Here is a 24,237-nt window from a genome sequence, read left to right as displayed (position 1 = left end):
AGCACTGGCTGCTCTTCCAGAGGTCCTGGTTTTGATTCCCAGCATCCACATCTCACAAACATCTGTAACAATTTCAGGGGATCTAACACCCTTTTTTGGGCTCTGTGGGCACCAGACACTCAAGCAGCACAGAGATATACATACAGGCAAAACTCTTATACACATAAAACAACAAACTAATCAAAATCGAAAACCACCACCACAAACCACAACAAAACCATAACCTATTCAAACTCGTGTAATCCCAGATCTTGGGAGGTAAAGGCAGGAAGATCAAGAGTTCAGCAGGGTTATCCTCGGCTACACAGAGTTTGAGGCCAGCCATACACGGGACCCTTTCTCAAAAACAAAAACAAAACCAGCATTTCAACACCAAACCAGATCACATGAGACTTCATTATCCCACGGGTGCTTGCTTGCCAGTAGTAAATATGGCAGTTTGGCGCCCTCCTCCCTCCCTCAGGTTAACTTAATAGTTGCCAATAGTCAACATGGCCGCTACACTATGCATTTCTATTGGTCACTGCTCTGAAGGTGGGCGGGAGTTATTGCACCGAGAGTAGAGCTGCGCTTGCGCAAGTCATTGGCGCCAAGATGGCGATGGAAATGAGGCTTCCTAAGGCTCGCAAACCTCTCAGTGAGAGCCTGGGCCGCGACTCTAAGAAACACTTGGTGGTACCGGGGGACACGATCACCACGGACACAGGATTCATGCGGTACGTGAGGATTTGGGGGGCCCAAGGCCTCAGGAGGCGGCTGCAGAGCCCTGCACGTGGCCTGCTGCCCCGGACGCCCGGCTTCCTGTCCCCTTGTATCTAAGTTACTGAGGTACCCGGGACGCATCCTAGCATCCACACTAGCCCCCTCCTTTCCGAGCCTCTTGCTTCTGACTCTCTTCATCTTGGGTGACCCTGTCTCAGCCCTGACTCTCATTTGACCTACGGCGTCCGAAACTTTTGGGTCCTCAGCCTGAAACAAGAGTTTTGAGCCTTCCTGGGGAGGGAGAGCTGGGGAGAGCTGGGAGCAGGACCCTCCTTACAGCCCTCTAAGGGACAGTAGGCGTTGCTGGTTTGGTCACCTCCCTGAGTGTCACCTCAGCGAGGAGCCCGGTTTTGAAGCCGTGCTTTTGGGGGTTTTGAGCCAACACAGTGCTAGATGCACCCAAGTGTACAAACTTATCATGGAAAGGCCAGCATCTTGCGGTAGTTAGGGCAGACTATGGAGCCGGACAGCTGCCATCGTTACTGTTATCATTAGCCGTAGCACCTTGTTAAGGTCGGTATCCTCACCCTGAAGACAGCGGTGACAACTGTAGTTGGTAGGGTAGTGAGGATTATATGAACTGAAGGAGTAGGGCCGAAGAGCAGATTCGCATTGCATCACCACCAAAGATGACTCTGTTAGGTAGCCAGTCTCTCCCTTTTGCATCGTTTTATCTCTCTGTCACTCTGAGACAGGGCCTCACTATAACACTGGCTGTCCTGGAACTTACTATGTAGACCACTCTGGCCTGGAAATCAGAGATCCCCCTGCTTCTGCCGCCCAAGTTCTGGACTCAGAGGTGTGACTACCACACCAAGTTCTTTCTTCCCTTTTTTTGGTACAAATGAGGTTAAAACGTTTATAGCGTTGCCTCTCAGCTTTAAGCTTAAGGTTATTGGATGGTAGAACTCTTAGGATTAATTCCTTCGTATTTTCAACATATCCTGTGTGGTTGGGGTATGGAAGTGAAAATCTATGCCCTGGTGGAGTTTACGATCTAGCAAGGAGACATAAACAGGAAATGCCATCAGAAAGTTGTAACTGCAGTGGATGAGGGAGGGCAGGGTCAGGGGAGCGGCTGGGAATGGGATAGGTGAGGCAGAAGTGGGGAGGGCTCCTGTGTTGCCTGAGATCCTGGAGGTAGGTTGTTGGAAAGTGACACCTGAACTGTCCTGTTTAGGATGACGGAGATGTCCACTCTGAGGAGTGCATCAGGCTCAGGGCAGGAGGAGCCCGTTAGGTTCTTCTAGCTGGGAGAGGTCACCTCCAGTGTAACATGGTATCCTTTCTTTGCGGCCCTGTCCTTCAACAGGGGCCATGGGACATACATGGGGGAAGAGAAGCTCATTGCGTCTGTGGCTGGCTCCGTGGAGAGAGTGAACAAACTGATCTGTGTGAAAGCCTTGAAAACCAGGTAAGGACAAGTGTGAGTTGTGCACAGGTCTCTTCCGTCTCTCCCCACTCCACAATCCGTCCTGCTACAGGCCTGCTGTGTTGAATTCAGCTGTGTGTCATAGTTAGCTTCAGCTGCCAGCTTGACACAAATCGAGAGTTACCTGGTAAGCAGGAACTAAACTGAAGAACTGACTCCATCAGATTGGCCTGTGGGCATGTCTGTTGGGAGGGCTCAGTCCATTCCTGGGCCGGTGGGCCTGGGGTGTGTAAGAATGCTGGTTGGAGAGCCAGGCACCATGCATGCCTTTAATCCCAGCACTTGGGGGAGGCAGAGGCAGGCGGCTCTCTGTGAGTTCCAGGACAGCCTGGTCTACAGAGTGAGTTCCAGGACAGCCTGGGCTATGTAGAGAGACCCTGTCTAAGTTGGGGAGTGGTAGGGGAGAGAATGAATATGCCGGCTAAGCTTGAGCCTGGGCCTAGGAAACGATCCAGCAAGTGGTGTTTCTCCATGGTCTCTGCTTCAGTTCTGCCCTCCAGGTTTCTGCTTTGGCATTCCTTGATGATGGAGTGTAACCTGTAAGCCAAATAAACCCTTTCCTTCCCAGGACATCCTGAAAGGTAGTAGTGTGAGCTTCAAAGGTCACGATCCCTCCAAGCCTCGGATACTTTCCTTTTCTGCATAGTAAAGAAAATAGCCACGTCAGGATTTTCATTAGAATTCAGTGACATGCTACATGTCTAACTACTAAAGTACTTAACACAGGGCCAAGTACCTAGAAGCAGCCCATAAAGGTTAGTCCAGAAGGGAAGCCAGTGGGGATGGAGCTGAGTGGTCACAGAGGAGATCAGGGGCTGAGCTGAGCAGGTGATCGACATCCTGCCTGGCTGTGATGGCTGGGCTTTGTTATGTGATCTGGGAAGCTCTTGGAAGGGACTGACCAAAAGAAAGCTGTGATCTGGCTTATGTCTTTTTTTTTTTTTTTTTTTTTTTTTTTTTTTTGGTTTTTCCAGACAGGGTTTCTCTGTGTAGCTTTGGTGCCTGTCCTGGATCTCGCTCTGTAGACCAGGCTGGCCTCGAACTCAGAGAGATCTGCCTGGCTCTGCCTCCTGAGTGTTGGGATTAAAGGTGTGTGCCACCGCTGCCCGGCTCTGGCTTATGTCTTAATCAACTTGCTGTAGCTGCTATGGACATTGAAGGGGGACGGGGAGCTAGACTAGGGAACTGTAGTTATCTAACAAAATGACAAAGCTGTGGCGGCTCGCACGAGGGTAGCAGCACAGCACTGAGGAGTAGTGGCGAGTTCCTCTGTGTACTTTGTTTTCTGAGTGTCTTTACATGAAAGGGTATTGGACTTTATTCTTTGGGGTTTTCTCTCTGTAGGAACATTGCTCACTTGCAATAATTGGTGTGTCCAAGGATATATAGTTAACAGACTAGAGATGGTTTTAGTTCCTGTTTTCCAGTCTGGATGTCTTTGTTTCCTTCGTGCATTTTAAGATGACATCAGCAGGATTTGTGCTGAGCTTATCCCAGAGTGGGACAGGAATCAAGGTTGATGTTCCAAGGTTTTGGCTTAAGCATGGGAGGTTGGGGGTGGGGGGATGAGGGGGGTGGTGGTAAGCACTTACTGACCCGGGGATGAATGGGAGAGAGCAGTTGCTGTGGAGAGGGGAAGCAGCTGCTGGCAAGCTTCACTTCCTTACTTTTAGAAGTGCTCATGAGCCATTTGTGTGGTTACTGATACTGGATAGCTTGACAACTCCACCTCCCAAGAGCTGGGATTATGGATGTGCCCCAGCCTCTCACCATTAAAACTCAGTGAGCTCACTGTAAGTGAGGGAACTGTGAGTAGAAAGAGACCTAGTCTAATGCCTGGGCTTTAGCAAAGAGCACTTGACCATTGGAATCAGGGTGAGGGACCAGCAGAGTTCCTGAGCCAGGCAGGCAGCAGGGAGGTGGCAGTTGGAGCCCCATGGATGGTGACCTGTTGCAGAGTCTCCTTCCTCCTCCAGTGCTTGGTGATGAACTCATCCCATTCACAGGCGAGTACTCCGTGTTTTTAATTTGTCACATAATCAAGCAATCTAAAGGAACAAACGGCTCACAATGAGCAGTTTCTTTAAGGATAGCTAATACACAGAGAGATTCTGAAGTCCCCGGGTCTAAACATTGTAGTTACACCTGTTTGCTAAATAAGATGCTTGCCGAGTCCCGTCTGTTCACTCAGTCTCAGACAGTGATGGTCTGTCCAGCCCGCTGGCCACTGACAGCCTTCTGCTTTCTCTCGCAGGTACAATGGAGAAGTAGGAGACATTGTAGTGGGCAGAATCACAGAGGTAAAGTTGCTGTTTCCCCAAGCGCAGGAGGCTGGTGGCTCAGAGCTGGGACCTTCATTCTGTGAAACGCTGTATGAAGAAGGTGCCCCTGCGATGCTGCTCTACGTTTTCCATACAGGTTCAACAGAAGAGGTGGAAAGTGGAGACCAATTCCAGGCTGGATTCTGTCTTGCTCCTCTCATCCATGAACCTGCCCGGAGGGGAGCTGGTAAGTGCTTACCTGCCCTGAAACTGTCCAGTTGAGCTGTGGGGCTTTTGCTCTACCATAGAACTCTGCTCTACACTGTCACTGTTTGTCATGGAGTCTGCTACCTTGGTGAACTCTCCCGACATAGGCAGCAACTAGTGTGTGTTAAGACCAGAAACACCCGTGGAGTGGGCTCCCAAGACGGAGCTGGGGAGAAAGGCCCCTGGATCTTGGTGCTTATTTCTTTTTTTTTTTTTTAAGATTTATTTATTTTTTATGTATACAATGTTCTGTCTGCACATATCCCTGCAGGCCAGAAGAGGGCGCCAGATCTCATTACAGATGGTTGTGAGCCACCATGTGGTTGCTGGGAATTGAACTCAGGACCTTTGGAAGAGCAAGCAGTGCTCTTAACCTCTGAGCCATCTCTCCAGCCCGCTTATTTCTTTTTCTTGGTGCATCGGCATTACATAGGGAAGATGTCCATGAAGGACTGGCCTTAGCTTTCTTTTTTTTCTTGCCGGTGTGGGAGTTGGGGTTGAGACAGAGTTTCTCTGTGTAGTCCTGACTATCTTGAAACTTATTCTGTAGACCAGGCTGGCCTGGAACTCACAGAGATCTGCCTGCCTCTGCTTCCTGAGTGCTAGGATTAAAGGCGTGTGCCAATGAGCCCCACATGTCTTGAGTTCTCTTTTTCTTTTTTTTTTTTTTAAGATTTATTTATTTATTATGTATACAGCATGTATGACTGCAGGCCAGAAGAGGGCACCAGATCTCATTACAGATGGTTGTGAGCCACCATGTGGTTGCTGGGAATTGAACTCAGGACCTCTGGAAGAGCAGTCAGTGCTCTTAACCTCTGAGCCATCTCTCCAGCCCAAGTTTTCTTTTTCTTTCTTTTCTTTTTGTTGTTTTTTGTTTTTTGAGACAGGATTTCTCTGTGTAGCTTTGGAGCCTGTCCTGATCTCGCTCTGTAGACCAGGCTGGCCTTGAACTCACAGAAATCCACCTGCCTGCCGAGTGCTGGGATTAAAGGCGTGTGCCACCACTGCCCGGCTGTCTTTAGTTTTCGATGACTGAATGACATTTGGTTATTTCAGACAGTGATGGTTCAGTTCCATCATATATTTCAGAGAGGCTTCCTGAGCTGCGTCCTGTGGAGAGTCCAGAATAAAGAAGGCATACCTAAGCCCCTTAAAGAGCCTATAGATGGTGGAGGACAGGAGACAGCTGAGTCCCTTAAAGAGCTTATAGATGGTGGAGGGCAGGAGACAGCTGAGCCATATGGTGGCAGGAGGATGAAGAAACACGGGAGCAGAGTGGTGGTTTCATAGGAGGGCCTCTGGAGTCTGAGTGGATGAGGCTAGGGACTCTGAGAAGGGAGATACATGAGCAGACACAGCCTGGTAGAAGTGTGGTGGGGGAGTGGGAAACAGACTCAGTGAGCTGCAGAGGGTCTGGGTTAGCTCAGGAGGGTCCCTCTTTGGAGAGCCAGAATCATCTCCCTTGTTCTCCAGCGACTCAGGTTTCCTCTTGTCATAGTTCTTCATGTTAAAATACCATGGCTTCCCAGGCCTCAAGCAAAAGCAGCGATGGAAAGAGCTCTTCCTGAGCGTGAGACTTGTGTCATGTGCTTTCTCCTGTGTGTTTCAGAGGAGAAGATCTGCTGAGGACGAGCTGGCCATGAGAGGCTTCTTACAGGAAGGAGACCTCATCAGTGTATCCTGACCTGCAGGGCTGCAAGCATGCTTGTGCTCTGATCAGAGGAAAGGCACCGCAGGGTCTGAGCTGGCTCAGGTGTCCCGGCCTCGGCTGCAGCTTTGCCCTTGCTCCTTAGCTCAGAACGATGCCTTGCTTTGGTAACTTGTGATCCATGGTGCAAGCTAGACACAGTTGTCTTTCCGTCCTTTTTAAGGATAGCCCAGGCTGGCTTTGAACTCACTGTGTACCCCAGGCTAGCCTCAAATATGACATTGCTGTCTCAGCCTCCTGAGTACTGAGATTCAGGCATAGACCATCATTCCTGGCTTAGACCCACATTTCATTTTTTATCTTAAAAAATATTTGATTACACTTACTATTTGTTTATGTGTGCGATCACTGCTATTCTGTGCATGTAGAGGTCAGAGGACAATTTGTATGAGTTGGTTCTTTTCTTCCACCATGTGAATCCTGAGGAATCAAACTCAGGTCACAGGCTTGATGGCAAGTATCTTTACCCACTGAGCCACCTCCCCAGCCCTCAAGTTTTCTAAATGATGTGAACATTTACCCCAGAGAGTAGCAAAGATTGTATCAAGATACCCTTGCCAACCAAGGGGAGAGGTGAGGTCATAGTGATGTCCCCTGGGGTCATGTAAGATAGGCAGGGTGGCCTGTCAGTGATGGAGGGCAAGCTGGATGCATGCAGATGACAGAGAGTGGGTTGCCATGGCTGCTCTTGTTCCTTCATCACCTGGGCAGGCGGAGGTCCAGGCAGTGTTCTCAGATGGAGCTGTTTCTCTGCACACAAGGAGCCTGAAATATGGAAAGGTAAGTCAGGCTTGGGAGGCTTCAAGTCCAGTTCTTCCTGGCATTGCTGACCTAAAGGCCTGGTAGGGAGCTGGGTGTGTGTCATAGCCCTGTAATCCCAGCCCTCTGGAGGCTGAAGATTGGAAACTATCCTTGACTACACAGTGAGACAACCTCTCCCTGCAACCCCCATCTTAAACAACAAAAAACAACAGAACCCAGTTGATTAGGACTAATGGCTGACTGTGCTCACAGGGCCTGGGGGAGGGGGGGCTTCTGCTACCTGTGGCAGGACAAAGGGTGATTAATGTCCTAAATCTTTTCCCTCCTGAGGAGCCTGTTCTGGCAGAGCCCCTCTACTTGGGGTTGTGAGGCTCTGTTCCCTCTGGGAGATGTCAACCTGGTATTGAGAGGCTGGCTGCATGTCTGCAGAACCATGTCTGCAGTGCAGTCAACATGGCTATTGTTGATGGATATTACTGCTAGCAAAGATGGATTTCCCATCCCAGCCTCTAAATGAAATTTGCCTGCTTCTGTGAGGTTCCATTATTGAGGTCACGTATTTTAAAGACAGCGTGCTTCCTAGGACACATAGGGTGTAGTTGTTTGTTGGCTTTCCATTTTCCAAGAGGAACAAAGAGCTGTGTCCTTTAATCAAGTGGCAGCTGTCGCCATGTTCTTGATGTAAGAGGAGGTGTTGTGTGTGCGGACCTCCACAGCCTGCTGTTGTGTGTGTGTGTGTGTGTGTGTGTGTGTGTGTGTGTGTGTGTGTACCTCCACAGCCTGTTGTGTGTGTGTGTGGACAGGGTCCACAGCCTGCTGTTGTGTGTGTGTGTGGACCTCCACAGCCTGTTGGGGTGTGTGTGTGTGTGTGTGTGTACCTCCATAGCCTGTTGTGTGTGCGGACCTCCACAGCCTGCTATTGTGTGTGTGTGTGTGTGTATGTACCTCCACAGCCTGCTGTTGTGTGTGTGTGTGTGCGGACAGGGTCCACAGCCTGTTGTTGTGTGTGCGGACCTCCACAGCCTGTTGCTCTAGACACTTCTTATTGGTATGAGGACCTAGAGCTGACCAGTCAAGACCAGGCATGGGTTTACTAATCCAGTGAACCACGTCTTATGGGTGGCATGGAAATTTGAGGTTAAGATCCAAACTAGGATCATGGAATGGAACTGTTATGTGGGCAGTGGGAGACTCCTCATTGGCTCTAGTTTCTGTAATAGCCAGCACACCTGCTCTGGATTAGAAGGCAAAGGGAAGTGACAGAGTATTGACGACCTCTTTCTTTTAATTAAAATGTGCATGCCATGGCACATGTGGAGGTCAGAGGCCATCTTATAGGAGTTGGTTGTCTCCTACTGTGTGGGTTCTGGGGATTGAGCTCAGCTTGTCAGGCTTGGCAGCAGGCACCTTTACCACCATCTCATCAACCTGACTGCCACCTTCTCTGCAATGTATAAATAGCCGTGGGCAGAAATGTTTTCTGCAAAGTGCATGCTCTGTGTGCACTGGGTGACAACAGTATCCATAGGAAGGCCAATGATGAGGTATGTCAGGATGTATATATATTCTGTAACCTACTTTGCATTCATTCTCACTGATTGTTTCTTGCTCTTTTTTGTGGGGGAATGGGGTCTTACTAGATAGCTCAGACAGCCTAGTGAGCCTCTTGCCTCAGCCTCTCAGATGCTGTGCTTCCCTACCTGGCTTCTGATCCATTTCCTTTTTTCTTTTGTTGTTGTTGTTTTGCCTTGAGACAGGTTTTGTGTAGCCCTGGCTATCCTGGAACTTGCTCTGTAGACCAGGCTGGCCTTGAACTCACAGAGATCTGCTTGCCTCTGCCTCCCAAATGCTGGGATTAAAGGCATATGCTACCATGCCTGCCTTATGGTCTGTCTCTAGCTAGGTCAGGGAGTTTTAGTCCAGGTGTCTCCTTCCCTGGTGAAACGACAGAAGACTCATTTCCACGACTTGCCGTGTGGTGCTTCGGTTATTCTGGGTAACAATGGTTTCATCTGGATCTACCCTACACCCGAGCACAAAGATGAGGATGCTGGAGGCTTCATTGCAAACCTGGAGGTGAGTGAGCATCATTGCAGCTGTTGGTTGAGAGTATCTGTGGCAGGTAGAATCTGGTGTGTGTGTGAGAGAGAGAGAGAGAGAGAGAGAGAGAGAGAGAGAGAGAGAGACAGACAGAGATGGTGGGTATCATGTGCCATGATACATTAGAGGTCAGAGGACAAGCTGTTGATCCATGCATTTCTCTACCTTGTTTGTGAAGGTCTCTGCTAGCTGGCCTATGAGCTTCTGAAGATTTCCTGATGGGTGTGGTGGGATTACAGACTTTTGTGCTCTGCCTAGCTTTTATGTGGGTTTTGGGAGTCTACTCAGCAAGTGCTTTTATCTGCTGAGTCCTGTTTTGACTTTATGTCAATAGTCTTGTGGCACTTAACATGTAGGCTGTGTTCTGAGAACTGCAGCGTTGGGTGATTCTGTCGCTGTAGAGCATTGCAAGTGTACTCAGAAGGTGCTGCAGCACTGCAGTGGTTTTGTCTGTGTGAGCTGCTGTGTGATGCCTCATGCGGCGTGTGGTCACTCACCGTCTGGACTGAGGAAACTGCTATGCTCTGAGTCTGAGCTAGAGTGTTCATGAGCACCTGATTGACTTGTCTTCCCTGAAGAGATGACTCAGTGGCTGCCCTGAGCTTTGTGACGGTGGCAAAGTTACAGGGTAATAGCCAGAGAGCCACTGAAGAAGCAACAGAGGGTCGGGGAATGGCTCAGGTGGTAAAGTACTTAAGCCTGAGGACCTGAATTCAAATCCCAGAAGCCATGTACAAATGCCAGATGTGTTGGTGCACATGTAATCCCAGTGCTGTGTGTGTGTGTGTGTGTGTGTGTGTGTGTGTGTTGACAAGAGGATCCCTGGGGCTTGCCTGCCAGCCAGTGTGCAAAAAGATTATCCCAACACCAGGGTGGCATGGAGTTTCATGGTGGAAATTAGTGTGATTTCTCTCTTCTGGGGCTTCTGGGGCTGTTTGCTTATCTGGATCCTGTATTTATGTCTTTTCCCTTCCCCTTTGTGTCCCTGTGTAGCCGGTAGCCCTTAGTGATCGAGAGGTGATCTCTCGGCTTCGGAACTGCATAGTTTTGCTGGTAACTCAGCGGATGATGCTGTATGACACTAGCATCCTGTACTGCTACGAGGCTTCCCTTGCACATCAGGTACTCCACCCAGACTCCCTTCCCGTGTGTGAGCTGCTCCCGTGTTCCTTCAGCAGTCCACTTTCCTTCCCATACCCCATGGCAGGAACTAGCCTGGAGACAACCTTAGTGAGTCCCTGCCATGTTCCCTGAGATATTTCTAGCATTGCTATAGATTTGGTGTAGGAAGGATATTTTTATGACAATAGCATTCCACATTTCATCTTGCCTGTTCCAAAATCCACCCATCTTCTTGATGTTTTTTCAAATAAGTAGAAAGATTTTTTTTTTCTTGACTTAAATTAAAAAAATATGCCAGGCGGTGGTGGTACACGCTTTTAATCCCAGCACTTGGGAGGCAGAGGCAGGCGGATCTCTGTGAGTTTGAGGCTAGCCTGCCTGGTCTATGAAGCGAGTTCCAGGAAAGGTGCAAAGCTACACAGAGAAACCCTGTCTCAAAAAACCAGAAAAAAAAAAAAAATACAAAAAAAAAAATTTTATGTGCATGGGTGCTTTGCCTGCACATGTGTAGTAAGTTCGTGCACCATGTGCACACCTGGTACCTGCGGAGGCCAGAAGAGGATGTCAGGTTCAGATCCCTTGCAACTCGGGTTACCATCAACTGCCATGTGGGTGCTGGGAACTGAACCAGAGTTTTCTGAAAGAACAGCAAGCGTTCTTAACCCCTGAGCTACCTCTCCAGCCCCTCAGGCACCTTCTGATGAGTGACTGAACTGTGTCTCTGTCAGCTGTCCCAGGGCACTTTGCTGGCTTGTTTTTTAAGCTGGGTCTAGATCTGGAACAGTGTCCTTGCTCAATCTCTGATGGAGTGCAGCATGCAGACAGTGTATGTTAGCCAGGCTTCCTTGCCTCATTTTGGTTGACTTAATGTTCTACTTATGGTTATTTCTGAATGAACACATACCTTTTTCTGTTTTCCTTCAGATTAAAGATATCTTAAAGCCAGAAGTAATGGAGGAGATCATGCTAGAAACACGCCAGAGGCTTTTGGAACAGGAGGGGTGAGGCCAGGTGCCGAAGGATGGGACTGTGACTCTCTGGAGCAGCCTCTCTGGGAGGGGGAAGAGTCTGCTGTGTGGTCAGTCTTCACCACACGTGGCCCAGGGAGGATCTGACAAACACATTCCTCACCTTCAGTGGCGCAGCAGGGCCAGGCCTGTTCTTTCCTGTTCTGAGACAAAGCCAGGGTGGAAGTGAATGATGGCTTCGGACACTCGGGTCCCTCTCAGAGCATTGTATCCCAGCATGATGATGTATCTTGGAGTAACTTGGAGAATCCATGTTTTACAGTCATGCCACATAACACCCCATGAAACTGTTCCAGTAGAAAACATGCTGGGCTGGGGATATAGCTCCAGTGGAGCACTTTCCTAACATGTGAAAGGCCCCAGGTTCAATTTCCAGCCTTACCCCCACCCCAGAGAAAAGAAAACCAAAGAAAAAGAAAAACCATGCAGTGCCAGCCGAGTGGTCTGTTTTGGCTTTCATTCCATCTCCTTTAATGCAGAAGTGTGTAGTTGGAGAAGAGGTGGTAGAGTTAGGCCAGCGGTCAGATGGATAGAAGAATAAAATGAACCAGCCTTTGTTGGAATCTGTTGCTACTGTGTGTCCTGGTGATAGGGTAAGGGATCTCTACCCTCTACCTGGGCTTCCTTCCCTCTGTGTGTGAGCTGCTCCTGTTTCTCTAGCATCTCGGGTCCTACATGTCCACCAGCAGGAACTGGCCTGGAGGCCTTAAGAAGTGCCTGAGATGTTCCCTGAGATAGTGGCAGGATTCTCTGTAGTACCTGGCCTGCCTGAAGGTGGTTTGTAAGAGCCGAGCCATTGCCAATAACTGAGAGAATGAGTGTTCTGGGCCCACAGTGCTTTTTGATGCTCTGACAAAAAACAAACTGGAGCTGTGAAAAGCCAAGCCGTTGCCTTATGTAATTGATGTGGTGATGTATTAACTTCTGAATAATGGAAAGTTAGAAGAAACAAGATACAAGTTCTCAGTGTAGAGTGCCAGTTTCTATGCTTTGTTTCTCTTATGACTGTTTAAAAATGGGTACCCTGGTCCAGCATGGTGATTCCACATGGAGGCAGAGGCAGGAGGTGAGGCCAACTTGGGTTATACAGTGAGACTAACTCACTACACAAAACCAAAAATGGTACCCTGATTTACATTTTTTCCCACTTTATATATTTTTGTGCGTGATGTGAGTGCATGCATGTGGAAATCAGAACCACTTGTAGGAGTCAATTCTCTCCTACCATGTGTGTTCCAGGGATCAAACTGAGGTTACTAGGCTTGGCAACAAGCACCCTCACCCACTGAGTCAAAACTGGCCCAAAACATTTGTGTATTTTTTGCCAGAGCTAGGGATGGAACCTAGGGTCTTGTGTTTATTACTAGGCAAGGACATCTCTGAGCAGTGGCTTGTTTGGATGCTGGGTATGATGGCAAACACCTTTCATCCCAGCGCTCTTGAGGCAGAAGCAGGTTGATCTCTGAGTTCAAGGCCAGCCTGGTCTACACAGCCAAGGTTACATAGAGATCCTGTCTCAAAAAAACAAAACAAACCGGGCGGTGGTGGCGCACGCCTTTAATCCCAGCACTCGGGAGGCAGAGGCAGGCGGATCTCTGTGAGTTCGAGGCCAGCCTGGACTACCAAGTGAGATCCAGGAAAGGCGCAAAGCTACACAGAGAAACCCTGTCTCGAAAAACAAAAACAAAACAAAACAAAACAAAAAACAAATTCTTTGGGAATTTCATAAATGTATAATATGATGTATTTTGATCATATCCACCCCCCACTTTTCCAGCCTCCAACTCCTGGACCCTCTATCTGTCTGTCTTTCCCTCCCTCCCTCTTTTTTTTTTTTTTTTTTTTTTTGGTTTTTCGAGACAGGGTTTCTCTGTGTAGTTTTGTGCCTTTCCTGGAGCTCACTTGGTAGCCCAGGCTGGCCTCGAACTCACAGAGATCTGCCTGGCTCTGCCTCCCGAGTGCTGGGATTAAAGGCGTGCGCCACCAATGCCCGGCCCCTCTTTCTTTTTTGAGACAGGCTATTTATTTCTGTGTAGCCCTGGCTGTCCTGGAACTCACTATGTTGACCAAGCTGGTCTCAAACTCACAGAGATCTGCCTGCCTCTGTCTCCAGGGTGCTGGGATTAAAGGCAAGCACCACCACTGCTTGGCGGTTGTTCACCTCTTAAGGGGATGGGAATAGGAGCCTAAGTCCCATTCAAGATCATTTGTCCTCACCTCTTTCTCCCAAGCTGCTGAGCATGCTTTTTTAGTGACTGCTTCAGGGCAGTTCAGTAGAGAGGTCCAAAAGCATCTTCAGCTGGGGATGTGCTTTCTGTGGCCCACCAGAGGGCGCCCTTGGTAAGTGTAACTGTACAGTAGGTATACAAAGCAGCTGAAGTTTTGTTACTGAGCTTTGCTTTATGAAAGTAAGGACAAAGTTAGATTGAATTGAACCACTTTTAATAAAAGTTCTTTGAGCCATACAGGATGCATCAGACATTGGTTTTAACATCCTATCAGATACTTGCCTGTAGTTTGAACCCTTAAAAGTCTTCTAGTGTTAAAAAGTAGTGCATCTTGCTTTTCATGGTGCTTCTTAGGCAGTTGGCTGTATCAAGATGAAGCTGAATATTTCCTTCCCTGCCACTGGCTGTGAGAAACTCATTGGAGTGGATGATAAATACAGGCTTCATACTTTTTAGAAGTACGTGGCCACAGAAGAGCTGCTGATGCTTTCTTTGCATGAAGAGTGGAGGGTTTTGTGGTCAGAGTCAGTGGTGGGAACAACAAACAAGGTGCTCCCATGAAGCAAGGCATCTTGACCCATGGCACAGTGTGCCTGCTGTAGAGTAAGGGGCATTCCTGTTATAGACCAGGGAGAACTGGAGAGAGGATGTGGATGGCAACCTGAGTGTTTTCGACTTGATTACTGTAAGAGAAAAAGAAAGGATATTCATGGACTGACTGTTCCAACTGTCTTGGCTGTTGGAACCCAAAAGAGCTAGCTTTTTAGTCTCTCGAAAGATGATGTCCACTGTTGTCAGAAAGCCGAGAACCAAAGCACCCACTCAGCATCTCGTTCCTCCATTATTCTGCAACACAGGTGTTGGTATATTGCTCTGAAGAAACAGCACACTAAGGAAAACAAGGAGGCTACAGAACATGTTAAACTTCTGGCCAAGAGAATAAGAAACCAGCGAAAACACCAGGAACAAACTGTCAGCAGATGTAGGCTGTCTCAGTGGGAGCTTCTGAGTCCAGTCAAAAAGAAGTCTTTAAGAGTAACAAATAAATTATCCAAAGAGTAGTAGTGCATCTCTGGGAAGAAAACCTCAGATGGCTGAGCTCATCTGAAAGGAAACTGCTGGTCTGGGAGAAGGCTGCAGCATCACTGCAGGTGGTGACCTGCAGTGAGGACAGTGAGGCAGAGCTGAGCTGCCAAACCAAGGTCACGTTGGACCTCGAGATGACCAGAAACAATGAGTAGCAATGCCCTCCCTCCGCTTTTAGGTGAGGAAGGCACTCTAGGGAACGGAATGAAGAGAGCTCAGCTTTAGCAAGGAGCTCACCAAAGCCATGTAGGAGCACAGGTTGAATCAACCACGGAGGGCTATGGATCCAGAGTGTAGTTTGTGGCTTTGAGACTGATTTTATATTTAAATGTGTATGGATATTTTGCCTGTGTGGATGTCTGTGTGCCACATGATGTGCCAGCTATCTTCCAAGGCCAGAAAGGGCATCAGATGCCCTGGAACTAGAGTTACAGCTGGTTGTGAGTTGCCATGTGGGTGGTGGGAATTGAACCTGGGTCCTCTGGACTAGCAGCCAGTGCATTAACCACTGAGCCATCTCTCCAGCTCCAAGACTGAGTTTTGTTTGGATCACTTTGTTTTGCTGCTTGCCTGCCTGTTCCTCCTTTTGTATTCCTTGAGTAAGATGGCACCTTCCCTCAGTGCTGTATGTCAGCACCAGGAATAGGTGCTTAGTATATGCGTTAGTTGCTAGGACTGGGGATGCAGACGCTTTGGTAGGATGCTCACCTAGCATTCTTGAGCCCTGGGTTCCATCCCTAGCATTGCTTGAACCAGTTTTAGTGGCGCATACCTGTAATCCTGACACTTGAGAGGTGGTCGCAGAGAGATCAGAAGTACAAAAGAACACTCAGCTACATAGAAAGTTTGAGGGCAGCCTGGGCTATAAATCCTGTCTCAAAAGCAAAAACCAATGAATGTTGGTTCAAGAAATATTTATTGAAGAGTTGCAATTGAAGGCGGCTTGGTCATTAAGAGCACTTACTACTTTTGCAGAGGATCTGGGTTTGGTTTCCAGCTCATAACCATGTCTGCCACTCTATCCAGCTCCAGGGGCTCTGGTGCTCTTTGGCCTCTGTTGGCAATAGGCACGATAGTGGTGCACATAAACTCATGCATGCACACACACAACACACAAAAATAAATCTCTTAAAAAGTTATGATTTGGTTGTTCAGTTTAAAGTTCACCCAGAGAATGAAGAATGTGGGTGGGGAAAGGAAATGGTTAAAGCATGAATAGGAATTAAAAAGTAGAATCTTCAGAAAGAAAAGAGCAGTGATTAGGATGAGAATGGGTCAGTGAGGGGAACAAAGGCGTCCGAAGACTGGCAGTGCAAGACAGGAGAAAGGTTAACAGCCAAACTTACAATAAAAACAAGATGACAGGAAGACTATTCTGCGAGAGCCAGGCGGTGGCCTTTAATCCCAGCACTCAGAGGCAGAGCCAGGTGGATTTCTGTGAGTTCAAGGAAAGGTGCAAAACTACACAGAGAAAAACCCTGTCTCGAAAAACAAACAAAACAAAACAAAACAAAAAAACAACCAGAACCAACCCACCAAGATTATTCTGTGAGGGAACAAAAGTTCACTCACTAGGATTTATAAATTCCACTTGTAAATCTGGGCACAAGATTTCTTTTACTTCACATTGACTATTTCAAGTGACAAGCCATTTTCTTCCCCACACCCACCTCCCTTTGTTTCTTTAAATGCAGGGTCTCACTATGTTGCTCAAGCTGGCCTGGAACTTTATATAGGTCAGGCCAGCCTTGAACTCAGAGATCTGGCTGCTGAGTGCTGAGGTTAAAGGTGTGTGCCTCTTGAAATGCCATTTTTTTAAAAAATGGATTTATTTATTATGTATACAGTGTTCTGTTTGCATGTATCCCTTGCACACCAGAAGAGGGCACCAGACCTCATTACAGATGGTTGTGAGCCACCATGTGGTTGTTGGGAATTGAACTCAGGACCTCTGGAAGAGCAGTCAGTGCTCTTAACCTCTGAGCCATCTCTCCACCCCAAAATGCCATTTTCAAAAAAAAAAAAAAAAAGTGCCACTTCTCAACCTGGCAGACGATTTCTAAAATGCTTAGCTGGACAGACATCACTGCAGCATTCCCAAACTTCCACAGTGACATCTGAAAACTTGACGTTAGCTCACCAGTTACTTGGTACCGAATGCTGCGGTAGAAAAGGCATGCTTCTGAGCAAGAAGTAGCAACCTTTAAGTGACACTTCAATCCCAGCTACGAATGCTTTCCCATCTGTGTAGTGGAAACAGCATTTCATGCCTTGATGGGTAAAAGGATTGGGGTAAAGCACTTTATGTAAAAGTGCAGACTGAGTGCTGTGATGAGTGGGTCCCTTTAGAAATGGGTCCAGGTGCTGGGGTGGTGGTGGCACACGTCTTTAATTCCAGCAGAATTAGGCAGAGGTGGGAGGATGTCTGTGTTCAGGGCCATCCTGATCTACAGAGCGAGTTCCAGGACAGACAGGGCAATATAGAAAAACCATGTCTCGAAAAACCAAAAAGAAATGGGTCCAGGTAATAGGAATAGTGAAGACTAGGGGGGCCTGAAGATGAATGCTTACAGGTGTGGGGTAGTTTCACAGGCTTTTGAGATTTGATAACCTGGACAATTTTTGCCTTAGAATTTGGTTTTTTTGTTTGGTTTGTTTCGTTTTTTGAGACGGGGTTTCTCTGTGTAGCTTTGGAGCCTGTCCTGGAACTCGCTCTGTAGCCCAGGCTGGCCTCGATCGCCTTAGAATTTGTGAGAATGCATGTCTCACTGTGAAATGTCATGGTAAGGATTCATACTAGTGCAAACACACAATGCAGGATCGCGCCTGGTATACCTTGAACAAACACTTTCTTCAACTTCTTCCTATCTCAAAGCATCATGATGCTTGCTTTCTCAATACTTCTTCCCAGGTTCCCATATTTATTCTTTTTCCAAGTGATGAGGATGTAACGCACTGGTCATCTTGGTTTCTAGGAGCAAGCCAAAGTTTCTCCCCTAACGAGGCTCAAAGACGTAATCCGACTCCGGTTCTGGAAAACTCCAATCCGTAGTTTCCCCCTTGCTCTGAATCTCCCGCGGTCTCGCAACCCGAGCAGTGAAGATGTTGGCTGACCAGAGTCCACCGGCTTCCAGGAGGCGGGACCAGCCCTCTAGCTATAGGAGCGGGAGGCTAGGGCCTCGGCGAGCAGCCCATGGGCGCCAGGACCACAAGTCCCAACATGCCTCGCGGCAGCACCGAACACGATTAGCTGGCCGCTTTCGCCCTCAACAGCCAATTGGATGGCGGTGAGGGGGACAGACTCCAGTTATCGGAAGACCAGTGATAATGCAGAGGAGGCGGGCGCTTCCTTATCGCTCACCTTGAGCTCAGAAAACCTACCTTTAAAAGGTGGTGCGGAGCCGGCCTGTCGCGGGCAGTGAGGCGGGAGCCCGAAGGTGCGGCGCCGTGTAGGAGGGCAGCGCCGGCGGCCCATCAGACCTCGCGCAGGGTGTTCCGGCGTCGCTGGGGGCGGGCCCGGGGGCGGGGCCTGCCCTCGTTGTGGAGCTGCTCGTAATCCATCATGGCGGCCTCGGGGGTCGGTGTCTGTCCCTGAGAGGCGCTGGACCTGGAGCCGGCTGTAGGGTCCTGCGGCTAAGGAACCCTTCCGCGGCACACCCCTCAGTGGCTGGAGAAGCCGGGTCCCTCGGCAGAGTCGGGGATGTGACTGCTCGGCGGCGGCGGCGGCAGAGTCCGGGGCCGGGGGAGGGGTGTCTCGGGTAGACCCCTAGCTCGGGGCAGCTGAGGCGCCGGGCCTCCTCCCCTGTGGCCGCCTCCCGGTTCGGGACCGCGGGAGTCCTTCGTCCCTCCCAGTTCCGCTCTGGCTCTGGGACACCCGGGGTGGTCTCAGTTTCAACCTACCTGGGACACTCAGTTTCCTGAGGCGTGGAGGAGCGTCGCCCCCGAGTAAGCTGCCCGCGCCCCGCCTGGGGAAGTCTCTGTTTCTCCCCGAGGCCGCCCTTCGCTCGATTCCAACCCCAAGTTTGGCCACGGAGCCCCCCATTCAAATCATCTCCCTGCTGTCAAGCGATCTCCACGGTCCTCCCAGATTGCTTCCGCCGGCCTCCGATGTCCTGACTTCTTCCAATGTCACCTACAGCCCCATTGGTCTCAGTGCAGCCCAAAACTTTAATGCAAAGGAAAAGTCTGGATTGGTTTCACAGGCCTTTTAAAAAGCGGACTTAAAAGTTGCTGGTCATGCATTCCTTCTCGGCGGAGTGGAGAGCAAGCTCTGGTTGAGATCTGTGTGACCCGTCTCATTTTCCGGAGAGCAGGGTAGGGAAGAGAGAGCGGCAGGAAATTTGTGGGAGAGACAGATTGGTGACTTCCACAGGGACAGTTGCAGAGAAGCATCAAAGACGTTCAGCGATTCCAGCACGCTGAGGAGTTGAAATGACTTTTAGTACGGTTGACCCTTTTCACACTTCCCTGTGAATATTTCTATCTAAAATTTTCCTCTTGCAAGGAAATTGTTCTTCAGCCCTCAAAATAGACTTAAAGTCAAGAAGCTTTTGGGTAGCGTTGTGATTACATGACTTCAAATTAATTAACTTGGAAAAGAATTCCAGACTCCTGTTTACATGTATGAACCTCAAACCCAGTTTCCCTTTCTCATGGAAGTTGTCTTTTCTGTGATTGACCCCAGTTACTGACGTGGGACCATTCTGGAAGATCTTGAACCCTCTTCTGGAAAGGGGTGCCTATCATTGCTTTATGGGGCAGCAGCCTGGAAAAGTTCTTGGGGACCAAAGAAGGCCTAGTTTGCCCGCCCTGCATTTTATCAAGGGGTCAGGGAAGAGGGACTCATCACGGCATGGGGGTCCACACTGCAACGTGTTTGTGGAACATGGTGAGTGCTTTCCAGGTTTCTGATGTTTGTTTTTCCTTAAGCATCAAAGGACTTTCTGAAACAATACTTGGGTCGGCTCCTGCTAGCTCTGCTACTGTAGTTAGTAGTTTCTGGTGGAGCAGTTCTTTGCACAAGAAAAATATGACTGTATTCAGTCTGCTTGAGTTGCTGTTTCTAGCCTGAGCCTACTTCTGGTTCATTGTTGACACGGGAAAAGCCCCTTTACTGTTTGGGGTCTGCATTCTGTGGGGGAGGGGACTGGACTTAGGTGGCTTTGAAGCATCCATCGTTCTCCTTATCTGCTCTCACCAAGAGTTGGGACTCTACCATTGTGAATGGAATTTTTGTTGTTGTTGTTTGGTTTTTCCAAGATTGGGTTTCTCAGTGTAACAGTCCTGGCTGTCCTGGAACTCACTTTGTAGACCAGGCTGACCTCGAATTCACAGAGATCTGCCCACCTCTGCCTCCCGAGTGCTGGGGCTAAAGCTGTGCGCCACCACTGCCAGGCGGGCATGGATTTTTCTTATTCTGCCTGTCTATGGAGCACTTGTATCATATCCTTAAAGTAGTTTGTGTACCACTTTAGGTTCAAACAGGACCTAATTGATACTATCTTTTGACCTTCTCAGTTGTGAGCAGGACTTGAAAATTCTTGCTTTGGAGCAAGGTGGAAAAAGTTGAGTGTGGAAGCAGTATGCCTCCTGAACTGAGGATTGTTACTTTCTCTAAGGAATAGCCCTGTCCTCATTGATGGAGCTTTCTTCACCCTCCTCTCTCCCTGCTCAGTTGGCTTTGACATTTTTATGAACCTGATTGGCTCATAATGCTGACAGTACATGTTGTTGGCTAACAGTTAAGGTCAGGTTAGACTAATAATGTGTTGCAGAGGCCAGCCAGGAGCTAGTTAATTAGGGTCCAGGTTGTATTGTGGCAGTGTTATTTCTCAAACTGTGTACTTATTGAACCATCATACTGTCTGTATAAGCAAATGTAGCTTATGCAAGGGTCTCATATACTTTGAAATTCAGTCATAAATACTTCTTAACAATAGGTGACTACTATAAACAATGGCTGCTTTTGGGTGAACTTACATTTGATAATTGAAGCTTTCTTTTTTTTAAGGTTTAGTTTTTATGAGTATATTAGTAGTATGAGTATTTTGCCTGGCTGTGTGTATGTGTATCATGTTAGTGTCTGGTACCTACAGAGGTCAGCAGAGGATGTTGGATCCCCTGGAACTGGAGTTACAGATAGTCATGAGCCACTGTGTAGGTGCTGGGAATTACAGGTTCCTCTGTAAGAGCAACAAGTGCTCTTATCTGCAGAACTGTCTCTCTTGTTGTTTTTGTTAGTTTCTCCTTTTTTTTTTTTTAAATTAATCTGTTTATTTCTGATTTTTCGAGACAGGGTTTCTCTGTATAACAGTCTTGGCTGTCCTGGAACAGCCTTGCTTTGTAGCCCAGGCTGGCCTCGAACTCACTGAGATCCACCTGTCTCTGCCTCTCAAGTGCTGGGATTAAAGGCGCTCACCATTACTGTCCGGCTTAGTTTTTCCTTTTATCTATTTATTTCCTTTGATTTATTCTATTTATTGTTTGTTTTGTTTTTCAAGATAGAGTTTCTTTGGTAGTCTTGGCTATCCTAGCTAGAACTTGCTCTGTAGACCAGGCTGGCCTAGAATTTACAGAGATTCATCTGCCTCTGCCTCCTGAACACTGGGATTAAAGGCGAATGCCACCACTACTTGGCATATTTAAAAAAAAAATTTTTTTTTAATTTTTTTATTTTTTGAAATAGGATTTCCCTTTATAATAGTCTTGGCTGTCCTGGAACTTGCTTTGTAGACCAGCCTAGCTTTGAACTCACAAAGATTCACCTGCCTCTGTCTCCCAAGTGCTGGGATTAAGGCGTGCACCACCACTGACCAGCTTTAAAAAAAATTTTTTTATGTATATGTGTTTTGTCTGCATGTATATCTGTGCACCACATGTATGCAGGGTCAGAAGAGGGCATCAGAAACCCTGGAACTGGAGTTACAGGTGGTTGTGAACCAGCATGTGGTTGCTCGGAATCAAACCCCAGTCTTCTGGAAGAGCAGCCAGTGCTCTTAATCAATAAGCCATTTCTTCAGCTCCTTTTTCCCCCTTTTAATTGTTTTTAATTATGTGTATGTTTGTCTGTGGGGATGTGGAGGCCAGAGACATCAGCTCCTTGAAGCCGCAAGGCAGTACACTCTCTTGACTGCTGGGCCAGCACTCTGGCCTGACATTTTCTTATATGAGAACACCTCAACCTCAACTCAAGTCAGTGTGGGCCACTTGGTTTTAGTCTACCTTGAATCATTAGTTCTTTTTAGCATTGGTGTGAGGTAGACAAGTGTGACAATTTGTTAAGATCCTTTAAATTCACAACTTAAAACATTATTATCTGGTGATTATGATGTAGCTTCAGATAGTGAAAGTTGGTGGAGACTTTCAGAAAGTTCTGGCTCAACTGAAAACATGGTTACCAATGACCCAGGAAACTCACACCCAGGAATCCTGGCCTAGGTGTCTGATACCTTTCAGGGGTTCAGAGGGGTGATGGGTCTTAATGTAGCTCGAGTGGGCCTCTGACTCAGTATGCTGCAGAGAATGACCTTGAACTGTTTGATCTTTTTGTCTCCACTTTCCAAGTGTTGAGATTGTAGGTGCTTCCAACCTGCCTTTGTCCTTTTGAGTGTGTGTGTAAAAATAACTTCATTGGGCTGGAGAGATGGCTCAGCGGTTAGGAGCACTGATTGCCCTTCCAGGAGACCTGGGTTCAATTCCCAGCACCCACATGGCAGCTCATAGCTGTCTGTAACTCCAGTTCTAGGGGACCCAACACCTTCACACATACATGCAGGCAAAACACCAATGCACGTAAAATAAAGTATTTAAAAAAAAAAAACACCTTTATTGGATTAAAGGTGTTGGTCACCCCTTTAATCCCAGTACTTGGGAGGGCAGAGGCAGGAGGATCTCTGTGAGTTCAAGGCCAGCCTGGTATATAAATCAAGTTCCAGGACAGCCAAGGCTGTTACACAGAAACCCTGTCTCAAAAGGCAAACAAACAAATACAGTTTGTTATTATTGTGTGTATAGGAGTGTGTGTCTGGGATGTGTGTGTGTAGGTAGGTCAGAGGACAACTTTGGAGAGTCTATTGTCTTTTTCTACCTTGACATGGGTTCCAGGAGTCAACTCAGGTTGTCAGGCTTGCATGGCAAGCTTCTTCAGGCCATCTTGCCAGCCTGTGTACGTATCCTTTTGATGCTCTGAGATGGAGTGGGATATGCACAAACCTCTTTGCTGTGTACTGGAGTGAGACAGTGTCCAGTAACAGTGCTGGAGCAGCTGTTGCCATGGTCACCCGAACAGCCGCTTCTTAACTTTTCTTTTTTTCCGGTCTGTCATTTTTACTTGAAACTGCAACGGATAGATTGTGGTTATATGGATTAAAATTTGTCTTTCCTTTCCAAGATGATTTTAGAGAATTTGTATTGCCATCGAGTTGTCCATACAAGTGTGATATTTACAGGTGTAGTCGGGAAACCAGCGTTTTCTGAGGGGTCAGTGGATCAGTATGTGATACATGATTGCACAGGGTGAGAGGAGCCTTCAGACCCCAAGGTAGGGAAGTAGTTTTCAATGCCCCTTTAGAGAAGAGTGTCAAGGTTTCAGATTCCACAAGGCAGGCAAGGCAGCCTTTGAGAAGCTCAGGGAAGAGCTATGGATATCAACCAAATTAACTTGTTTGGGAGGAAACATTTATTTTTTAAAATAAACAATGAAAATGTTTAATTTTTCATGAATGGATATATTTAGAATTTTCCAACTATACTTTCTAATATGGGCAGTATTTGAGATAAGCCATATAAACTAAAGGTCTTTGGGCCATCATTGATTTTCTAAAAATGTAAAGAGGCCTAAGATTAAAAAGTACAGACCTCGGTCAGTGTGGTGGTACACACTTTTAATCCCAGCTTTCAGGAGGCAGGCAGATCTCTGTGGGTTTGAGGCCAGCTTGGTCTACAGAGCAAGTTCCAGGACAGCAATAGCTACATAGTGGACCCTGCCTGAACTAAACTAAAATAAAATGTATGGGCCTGTCATTGTGGGAAGTCCACTCAAGACCCACAGGCTGTTCTCTGCAGACATGCTTCTGTTTAGTTGTCTGTGTGTGTGTGCTTCTGTTTGGGCTTGAATGTGTCACATGTGCATGTGTAAGTCAGAAGACAAGTCTGTATACTCACTTCGCTTTCCTCCTTCAGTGGGTGTCGGAAAGCCACCAGTGAAAACCAATGTTGCAGTGAGTGGAAGAAAGCCATTTAGAGGGTTAGTCTATATGCTTTGGCCCCATTTTTTAAAAAAACAAACAATTATTTATTGTACATGTAAAAGTATGGAAAGGTTTTAAACCAAAATTGCTGTTTATAGGGAATTGAGATTTAGGGGAGATAGGAAAAAAGCTTTAAGTTTTTGTTTGTTTTGGTTTTTGGCTTTTTTTTTTTTTCTTTTTCTTTTTCTTTTTTTGAGACAGGTCTTGTTGTATAGACCAGCATGGCCTGG

General features: G+C 47.7%; 2 protein-coding genes and 1 long non-coding RNA gene across 4 annotated transcripts in view; 2 read left to right on the top strand and 1 right to left on the bottom strand.

Moving 5' to 3' along the window:
• Nucleotides 1-579: 579 nt before the first annotated feature.
• Nucleotides 580-12,416, top strand: Exosc2 (exosome component 2). Its single transcript, XM_052726605.1, has 9 exons — nt 580-716; nt 2,075-2,176; nt 4,449-4,494; nt 4,613-4,702; nt 6,335-6,400; nt 7,145-7,213; nt 9,095-9,271; nt 10,289-10,417; nt 11,342-12,416. Exons 1-9 carry the CDS (start codon nt 595-597, stop codon nt 11,420-11,422), a joined length of 882 nt encoding a protein of 293 aa, XP_052582565.1. The 5' UTR covers nt 580-594; the 3' UTR covers nt 11,423-12,416.
• Nucleotides 12,417-13,870: 1,454 nt separating this feature from the next.
• On the bottom strand, nt 13,871-18,256 carry LOC128102649 (uncharacterized). The gene is made up of 2 exons (XR_008215475.1): nt 18,141-18,256; nt 13,871-14,356 (listed from the first exon to the last, which is right to left on the bottom strand). It is a non-coding gene; the product is annotated as an uncharacterized LOC128102649 (long non-coding RNA).
• Nucleotides 18,257-18,957: 701 nt separating this feature from the next.
• The window catches only part of Abl1 (ABL proto-oncogene 1, non-receptor tyrosine kinase), a 121,859-nt gene continuing 116,579 nt past the window's right edge, over nt 18,958-24,237 (top strand). The window contains exon 1 of one of the 2 annotated variants that reach the window (XM_052726602.1): nt 18,958-19,647. In XM_052726602.1, the coding sequence (XP_052582562.1) occupies nt 19,512-19,647 (136 nt within the window). In that variant the 5' untranslated portion in view covers nt 18,958-19,511. The remainder of the gene's footprint in view (nt 19,648-24,237) is intronic. The other variant, XM_052726604.1, reaches the window with a different exon arrangement.

The sequence above is a fragment of the Peromyscus californicus genome, unplaced genomic scaffold, assembly GCF_007827085.1.
Source record: "Peromyscus californicus insignis strain IS unplaced genomic scaffold, ASM782708v3 Scaffold_7__1_contigs__length_154581171, whole genome shotgun sequence".
NCBI classification, from domain to species: Eukaryota; Metazoa; Chordata; class Mammalia; order Rodentia; family Cricetidae; genus Peromyscus; species Peromyscus californicus.
Note: the sequence above shows the minus strand (reverse complement) of the source record. Positions and strands in the feature narration are given on the sequence as shown.